At 45.5% G+C, this 9,762-nt stretch overlaps 1 protein-coding gene across 1 annotated transcript in view; it reads left to right on the forward strand.

Moving 5' to 3' along the window:
* The window catches only part of kcnn1a (potassium intermediate/small conductance calcium-activated channel, subfamily N, member 1a), a 49,420-nt gene extending 43,344 nt beyond the window's left edge, over positions 1-6,076 (forward strand). The window contains exons 8-9 of the mRNA XM_008301530.1: positions 1,633-1,702; positions 4,537-6,076. Coding sequence (XP_008299752.1) covers positions 1,633-1,702; positions 4,537-4,842 — 376 coding nt within the window. The 3' untranslated portion in view covers positions 4,843-6,076. The remainder of the gene's footprint in view (positions 1-1,632; positions 1,703-4,536) is intronic.
* The last annotated feature ends 3,686 nt before the right edge of the window (positions 6,077-9,762 follow it).

Genomic DNA, 9,762 nt, shown 5'->3' on the forward strand with positions numbered 1-9,762 from the left:
CTTGGTTGTCTGTCTCTAAGTGTAGCCCTGTGATAGACTGGTTACCTGTCCAGGTGAACCTGCCTTCACCCTGAGTCAGCTGGGATAGGCTCCGCCCCCAGCACCCTAGTGAGGATTAAGGTGTAGAGATGATGGATGAACTTGATCCATTAATGTGAGTCAGGTAGCGTCTACAACCTGCAGGACAGCAGCTCACCAGGACCAGAGCTGGAGATCCCCGTGCTACGCTAATAAATTTTTAGCTTCTAGCCCCTGTTCCTCGACAGCCATAAGGGGTGACAAAGCCGAGCAAACAGACACACACGAGCCGAGGCGGTTTCCCACAGAGATAGAGCCGTAAGCGAGCAGCCTCACTCTGCTCTGATATCCTGATTTGCACATGAATAAATGCCCTTGAATGTCATCCTGGCTCATAATTTGCCAAAGAGGGAAATTCTTCCTCTCACACATTCAGACGATGGCCACCGCTAACAATGGCACATTATTCACATCAGCGTCGACGGTCCTCACAGCGCCACGATGCATTGGATTAGCAATGAGGAGGAGCCACGTGAAGGCATCACAAAACACGTCCAACGCACCATCACGCCACTTATTTAAGACGTCCATGTTGCCGTGTGCTGCAGACGGTTTGATTTCTGCCAATGCTTCATCTTTTATCTGTGGCATCCGCACACACACACACACACACACACACACACACACACACGTACACAAACACACACTCAAACTCCAGCACGACAAAATGCTCAACTCACGTGTCATTGTGCACAAAGTCAGCCATAGTCACTGCACGCTTACCGAGTGACCAGTGTGTCGACATGAAGTCCTGCCACTGAGCTGTGTGTAGCACTGACCAGGGGCATGCCATCTTCTTCCTTTGTTTAAACGTCTGACTTTTGGCTGGAAAGAGATGGAATGTTTTGATTTCAAACAGGTTTTGGGATTTTCTTGTTTGGAAGCATATTGCACTCTTGCCGGAAAAAATACTGTTTTGTCATAGTAATGCTATTTTATATATAGATATAGATATATATGTTTGTTTTCCAATTTATTGAGATCTTTTCACTCTAATTCAAAAACAGATTCTTTTTTGGTTGTAAGAAGATCATTTCTCAGTTTTAAAACTATTTCTTATGACAACAGAAATGCGCTGCACTTAGAAGAAAAAGATCTTGTTATGCCAAAAAAAAGACGCAGATAAAACGTGATAAATGCAATCTCTATTTTTTCTTAGGTGAGTGTAGTATGCTTCTGTAATGTTGCATGTTTTGGTTGGCATCGTATTGACCAAGACCAGGAATGCTTGTCTACATATATATATCTATACATATATATGCGTCTTTCTGTATATATGTGTACATATAGATATGTGAAGGACACATATGACGATGCATGTCTCTCACTCTTCTCAGTACCATCAATGAGACCAGTCCTGATCAAACATGTGTTGTTCCTCCTCCTCTGTCCCAAACAACCCGTCTCTCTGTGCTCCACTCCTGCCAACGTCCTCCTTCACTCTGTACCTTTACTCTCTCCTCTCCTCCTCTTCCTCGCCTCCTTCTGTCTCTCCTATTTGCACCTCCTCCTTCCCTCCTTTTCCTGTTCACATCTCCCTGTGCCCCCACTCAGACTGCGCAGTGTGAAGATGGAGCAGAGGAAGCTCAATGATCAGGCCAACACCTTGGTGGACCTGGCGAAGGTGAGTCTTCTGAGTTCAGTTTTAAAGATCCTACTGTGTCCTGTCACCCTAAATGGTCTGTAACTCTCATTAAAGTTTATTACTTACTTTAATCTCTTAAGACACGAGCTCTTGTTTGAGATGCATTTTTTAAAAATTAGAATGAAATAAAAAATACATTTAATTAAATATATTAAAAATATGTTAACATAAATAACAATTATCAAATAATAATAAAATGATAAAAATAAATTTAAAAATATTTTAAATAAATAATAATAAAAATAAAAATACATTAAACATGTATTGAAATATTTTAAATAAATAATAATAAAATAATAAACAAAATAAAACAAAAATACATTAAAATATATTTTAAAATATTTTAAAATAAATACATAAATAACAGTAATCAAATAATTATAATAAAATAATTAAAATAAACACATTTTTAAAAATATATAAAATTATTTTTAAAGGCCCACCTGTTGAGCTACAGCAGCAGGAATATTCATCCTCATAGATGAACAGCTTTTACTTTACCTCCAAGTTTAGAACAACCACAAAACTCAGATAACTACCTGCCACCATATAGAGCCTTCAAAGATACCGCTGGAATCAGGAGACTGTTAGCTTAGCTTAGCATAAAGACTGGAAACAGGCAGAAGCAGCTAGCTCTGCTCTTTCTGATATCCGGAAACATGAAGAAATGTCACTGTTTAACATCTAACCAGTCATTTTAGTCCATAGTTGATAGTTCTACAGACGCTTTGCTTATACGTTGACTATTTCAGTGTGAATTTAAATGTGATGCGGCTGATACGTCGACTGAAGGGTTCACTCTGGGCAGTGGGAGGCCGGCTTACTCTGGGTCTGGACGGCTGCCGGTTCCTCTGTCGCAGCTCAGTAAAGTTTTCATTGACTTGTAAAGCTGAGAGGCTCAAGGACTGACAGAAGTAAAGGTTTTCAGATCTAAACAGCTTTTACTTCTCCAAGTTTATGACAACCACAAAACACCATAAATGCCACAACGTCAGTGACATCAAACAGTCTGGTATGTTCCATTGATGTCTGAGACTGTCACTGCTGATTCCAGTGTTCTTCCTGTATTTAACTGGATTCAGTGGATGGTCCTTTATCAGGACGGGTCCAACAGATGGAGGCTTTCCTCAGCTGTCAGCGAGCTGAGGGGCTAAAACCCCAACACGACCTTATCGCTGTGTTCTCGCTGTTGACAGTAAATGACACTAAAAGCTTTCTCCAGCTGCTTGTCTGGGTGTGCTGATGATTCTGGTGTTACATGAAGTTAAAGATAAAGAACTCACCTGTTGAAAAGTAGGAGAAACAAACACCTGACACCAGGTTTCACCATTTAGGGTAGAACTTGTTTCTTCTGGTTCTCCTTCTATATTAAAAGTCATGTTTACGTTCTTTGTTTCTGGCCCAGATCACTCGTGTTCATCCTCCTAGAGGCCGACTAGAAGCTGTGAATGGATCTGCTGCTTTTCTTTGCACAGCTGAACTGTTTGCAGGCAGTCTTCATCTGGTTCTGCCCCTGTGGGCCGACAGCTGCACCTCTTGGCACTGACTTTATCGATCAGTGAAGGAGTGTGAAACCATCCACATGTGTATGGTGTGCTTCATAGCAGCGGAGCCAGGGACCGCTCTGGAGGCTCCACAGGGGGCCTTCAGGAAACACTCTGAATTACCCTTTATTTATCATATCAAAGCGCTGGTGCTGCCCTCGTGTTTACCGCGTCAGGAGAGATCAATGTCAGAGCGCTGAGCAGTCACCACTTAGATCATCATCCCTGGCATGAGCTCTAGGAGCACCACAGACCATAAAGAGCAGCTTACATCTAAGTTCAGCCTACAGAGCTCAGGCCTTACTGCAGGACTACCGAATCACTGTGGAGAGCCAGAGCCAGAACCAGAACCTGAGCACAGGCTGTGAACAGTGTCGGTCTGTAGGAGGGTGAACAGTCATGCCTCAGTAGCTGCTGTCCTGCTGCAGAGAGCGGCTTCAAAGGGAGGTGCATGCCTGCAGCTCCATTGATGTGGATGGCATTTGGAGCCCAGTGTGTATTATAAAGGGTTTCCCGGCCGACCCCTTTAATGTGTGTTTGCCGGCCCTTGCTGAGCTCGATGGTCGCGTCCGTCTGCATGCAGCAGCCTCTCTGAGCCCTATAGAGAAGGAGCCCTGTGGTCTAAACATGTAATTGATGCGGGGAAGACCCGTGGACCTGGAGCGGCTCATTTATGAAACCTGACAGGTAAATTGCACGTCCGCTGTAATTCATCAGAATAAAGAACAACACGTGTTTCTGAACATAGAAAACTGACACATTCTAAACACGAGAGTGATTTGCAGATATCCCATCATGCAACGCTGCCGGCTGCTGCATCCACTGTGGGCCAATAAATATAATGGATGCTCTTCTCATTACATGAATGAGTCGTGTCAGGCAGGTACATGAAGCATTAAAGCCTCCTCTGGCTGTATGGGGCTGGACAGGCCGGTGGTTCAATCTATGGAAAGATAAAGTCTGGGCTGACTGGCTGGACCGGTACCGCTCGTCTTCATCCTGCTTCCTGTCATTATTTCCTTTTCTTTATCCTGACTAAGTCCGACTTGGACCGTCTACTGATGGGATTTATGACGAGCCATTACTCTATTACATTTCTCTGGCGCTGTGTACACTCTGCATCTCCAGCTGGTGACATAAAGTTGTGCAGCAGCTTTTCTATTGTTTTTATCTTGTCTGTCTTTGCTCCGCCCTCCTCCACCTCCACCTCCCGCTCTGTCCTCCTGTTCCTGCGTCTCCCAAACACATTTACTTTCTCTCCTTCATTAGACCCAGAATGTGATGTATGACCTGGTGTCAGAGCTGCAGGAGCGCAGCGAGGAGCTGGACAAGCGCATCGGCACATTGGAGGACAAGCTGGACTCGGTGACGGGCAGCCTGCAGGCGCTGCCCTGCCTCATCTCCCAAGCCATAACCCAGCAGCAGCAGGACTTCCTGGACGGCTTTGTTCACCGCTTTCGTCCCGCTTCGCTAGCCTCCGAGCGTTCTGAACGCTCTGAGCGATCCTGGACTTCCACCGCCCGAAGGCGGCGCTCTCCCTCCACAGCACCACACACCTCCTCCGACAGCGGATAACCTTGACAGACCCTCTGTAGTCACCTTCAGGCTCCGCCTTCCCCAGAACCGACGCCTCGTCACCTCATTCTGTCCCGTCCAAAGCTGTCCCTGTGTCCGCTGGCGAGTCCATGTCTGGACTGGTAATGAACCCACATCCTGACCCCTGACCTGATTCCTGCCCTTATTCTTGCCTCCACACTCATCCCCTCCGTCCTTCCTTCCTCCCGCCCGACAAAAAATCCAAAAACCAGTTCCTCTGTGACTGAGCCTCTCAGCACAGCTTGGATCAGAGCTACTCGGAAAGAACAAAGACGGCAAACAAGACTTAAACCAAGAAAAAACACAAATGCATCCAAAAAAAGAAAAAGAGAAAAAAAAAATTAAAAACGACTGAAAAACCGAGATAAAGTAGAGATATGGTTTATGTTTTAGCCATTGTATGGCTGTCCAAGTTAGCTTTTTTGTAAAAGCCCTTGTATAGTTAAAAAACGACTGAGTTCAGGGTCGCTGGGGTGAGAGCTGGCTGTCACACCGGAGAGTCCTTAACCACGAGGGGGAAGTTGGTCTGTGGAGCCGAGAGCCTCTGAGGCCTGGAGGACACCTGTCCACCCATCCGTCCGTCGTCTGTTTGTCCGGTGAGGAGAGACAAACCATTGGATTTCCCTTTCAAAAGACTAGTGTCATGGATTCTTTCCCATAGGTCAGGGTGAAAGCTTTAGGAGAGGCTGTGGAAGCGCTGACTTCAGGTCAGTGTTTGAAAATGCACTTAAAGGGGAAACTGTCACACAGAAGAATAGCAAAGGGGATGCATACGGCATTACTACTGGGTAGGAAAACTTTACACAATTGCCAACTTCAAGGTATCAGCTTCCTTGTTCTTACCAAGGGAAAAAAGAGAGCGACTATCTTTTTTAGTTACATATTGACATGTGATTTTTCAGTGCCTGAATGTATAAATAGTAGAGGGTTATTTAATTACTAATTTCAGAGCTTTTTTACGATGTTAACAGTCTGAATACAGCATTGCATTCCTTTTTCAGATACATTCCTCTCCAAAAATTTAAAGAAAATGTCTTAATGTACTGCATAACATTGCCTCCATTACGCCGCAACTCTAAATGTTTAAAAACCTTTTTTTTTTCTTTGTTCTATTTCTACTAACACAGCGAGAAATGAAACGGATCGGAGCGTAAGCGGCAGTGAGTCGGGCTGAGAGTGTATTTGTCTGAGTTCACGTTTAGCTCGATGCTGCACACACACACACACACACACACACACACACTCACACACACACGATGACGTACGTAGTGGTCTACCTTCCTCACCAACACTAATTAGAGCTTCCCGTGGTCTTCAGAAGACGGCATGGCTCCAGGTCTGCTGGTTCACGGCCACACGGCGCACATCACCGGTCCAGCTGAGGAGCTAACCAGGCTCCTGTGCATGGTTCTGTGCAGACGCTGACAGCGGCTCCATTATTTACACCAGTTTCAGTTTACTGTGTTTACTTTTCTTTCTTTGTTATTTTTTCTTTCTTTATTAATTTTTTAACAATTTTTTACTAATTTCCTTTTTTTTTTGGATACTTTGGGTTCTTTCGAGTTGCAGGAACGTGATTCTGTAATTGCATTCCCTGTTTGCGATACGAGGTGAGGAAAAAAAAATCTCTATTACAAAACAAGTCCAGAAAGGATCTGAATAAAAAGTTCTGCAGAAACTCTGCCGGTTACAGAACAGTGAAGATGTGAAGGAGTAGTCTGACGTTTTGGAAGAAGCACTTTGTTTTTGCTTTCTTGCTGGTTACCGTTACCGCCGTCATGTCGGTACTCGTTAGCTTTAGATTAACTTAGCCGGCTGGTTAGCTTTAGGAAGTCACTGCGTCCCCTCCAGTAAACCTGCAAACTCCAGTTTAACGTCAGCAGCTAGCAGTTAGCCTGGCTCAGCCCAACGCCTGCCCGCTATCACTACTAATGACCAACGCTGTTATACTAGATCTATTATATCTGCAGGTGTAGGGGTGACCCGTAGTAGTCTGATGGACAGTGACTCCCTGACCAGCCAACTGAGCTGACCGCTAGATCCACGTTCACGCCACAGACCTGAAGGTAGCTCAGCAGGAAAGCAGAAGACCTCTGTTTTGTCTTTCCAAATGATAAAAATAGATGAAATATCAACGACATGGTGTATGACGCATCCTAGAGTTGTGATGACTTTGCTTTGAAGACGAGTATTCAGAATGTTCCCGGAGCACATGCAGGAGAGAGAGTCAGCGGGTTAGCGGGCTAGCATGCTGTAGTTTGAATGGTAGATAATCTGAGTCCCACAAGGATGTTAGTGCTAAAAAAAAGAGAAAAAAAATCATCTTTATGGCCCCTTAAGCTAACGGACAAATAGGATCATTATTATTTCCTGGGTCTTAATTATTTCCGAGCTGCTTCAGGCTTAACTGGGTCTAAGTCAAACCCTGTGAGACGGTGAGCGAGTCCACTCTCCCACAGGCTCTGGACCGTCCAGAGAGCTCTTCATTTAAGAACATATTCAGTTTGCTACGAGTGGAACTTAATCAAGCATGAATATTAGTTTTTTTTCCTTTCAACTTGAGTTGATGAAGCATGACTCCTTACTGCCCCCACCTCCAGCCACTTCCCACACAGTGTTACACGCCGCCGGCCCATGCAGGGATCCATCCCTGTCTCCGTTTCAATCAGTGTCACCCGACCAGTTAACGGAAGGCTATCTGCTTGATTACGACCACACCTGCCCGTCCGTATCTAAGGTTTCCACCTGTTCATTACACCCGAGGTTTAAGCCTCACGTTTGGCATCTGTCATCATTAAGAACATCCGTCCCCGATACACAAAGAGGCCCGGCAGCAGAGACCCATAAGTGGTTCAACAAAAAAAAAAGAAAAAGAAAGAGAGGAAGTATCGGAGGGAACCCCAGGTCGTGTTCCATTTTGCACTCAGTGTGTAATATTCAGTTACACCAGGAAGGATCGCAGATGCCGGAGCGTTGTCCCCGGAGAGCGGCGCCGGTGCCGGTGTTAAGGACTTCATCCTTCATCAGGCAGCAGGAAAGAGCCGGAGCTCGTTTACCGGCAGACATCCGGCTCAGAGGGGGGAGGGGGGAGGCCGCGAACAGCGAGAGTGGGTGTCCTGTAAATATGACCTCATTGTAGATGTCGCCAATTAAACAGGACAAATGGTGAACGGCGGGGGTAAAGGTGGCCGGGTACAACGCACAGCATGCTGCAGGGATGTACCAGAAAAACAAGGCCCAGCGAGGACGCGGGGAGGGTTAGCCAGTCTGGCAACATAAACCATTTTATTAATTTCACACTTGCAGGTGGGAAATATAATCCAGGTTCTGTTTTTTCTTTCTTTCTTTTTTTTTTTTTTTTACTCTGTTGTTTGTTTTTTATTGACAAAGACCTGCCAAAATATCATTCCAATATCTACTGACCCGATTTCCTCCACTAGAAGAAGAAAAAAAGAAAACACAGTATTTTGTAGTGAAGTGAGGGACATTCATGATGTTGTTCCGATGATGGTAGATGAGTCCAAGTGATAAATGCATCCCAGAGTCTTTTATTATCCTGAGAAGTAGGCTTTCCTCATAGAGCAGGCATCAGAACACACTTCTGCTGAACAACAAGAGTGAAAAACCCCCAAACTGAAAAGATGTATCCCAATCATTGTTCTGTGTACACTGCCACATGATGCATAATGTACGTAGTAGCACTGGAATAAATCAACTTTTAATGGATGGCAAATGGGTTTAACATGTTCTCTGTATACTGTTCATTGTTCCTTCATTTTGCAGGTGAACTTTTGTCCTAGCGAGGAGAGACACCAAGGTCAAACCATTAAAGACTATCTTCAGCTATCACCGCGCTCTCTTTTTTTTTTTTTTAGCGGTTCACTTAAAATATCTTGTACTGTATTTTCTCAGGGCTGCAGGTGTCTTGGTGGTTAGCACCGTGGCCTCACAGCTAGAAGGTCGCCGGTTGGCATCCCGGTGAGGACACCCGGGATCTTTCTGCGTAGAGTCTCCATGTTCTCCCCGTGCAGCGTGGGTTCTCTCCGGGTTCTCCGGCTTCCTCCCACAGTCCAGAAACATGCTGAGGTTAATTGGTGATTCTAAATTGTCCGTAGGTGTGAATGTGAGTGTGCTTGGTTGTCTGTCTCTAAGTGTAGCCCTGTGATAGACTGGTTACCTGTTCAGGTGAACCTGCCTTCACCCTGAGTCAACTGGGATAGGCTCCGCCCCCCATGACCCTAGTGAGGATTAAGGTGTAGAGATGATGGATGGATTTATAATAATAATATCTTTTTTTTAAGTTATTCTTTGGCCTTTTCCCCGTTTATTGTTTAGGACAGTGAAGAGAGAGACAGGAAAGTAGGGGAAGGACCTGCAGCAAAGGGCCATGAGCGGGATTCAAACCCATGACCGCTGCGTCAGGGACTAGAGCCCTGTAGATGGGTTGCCAGCTCAACCAGTTGAGCTATAGCGGCGGCCCAATTTAAAATATCTTGTGCTGTATTTTCCTAACTCCAGCCTGAGAGGAAGGGAAATGGCAGTGGCTCGGATCCAAATGTGACACTTGAAAGGTGGGTTGTTGGCAGATTCAGACATCACACGTTTGGTCATGTAAAGCTGTGAGGCAGGCCTGCAGGGGGAGGGGGGGAAGCGTCCTGAACCAAGATTGCAAGAGGATGTATTGATACCAACATAAGCAGCGCTCCAGAGGACACACAGCTGCCGGGGCGCTGTTCCAAGGTGAACTATGGGCCGTGCACAGCTCACACGCTCACACGCCGAGCCATTAATGTTCAGATAACAAGCTACTATTCATGTCCACATGCACAAACAAGGCTCAGCCTCGTTAATTACAGCCAAATCAGGAGGGACTTGGCAAGCAGACTGATATCCCGCAAG

Source organism: Stegastes partitus, unplaced genomic scaffold (assembly GCF_000690725.1).
Source record: "Stegastes partitus isolate 25-593 unplaced genomic scaffold, Stegastes_partitus-1.0.2 Scaffold0, whole genome shotgun sequence".
In the NCBI taxonomy this organism is placed as follows: domain Eukaryota; kingdom Metazoa; phylum Chordata; class Actinopteri; family Pomacentridae; genus Stegastes; species Stegastes partitus.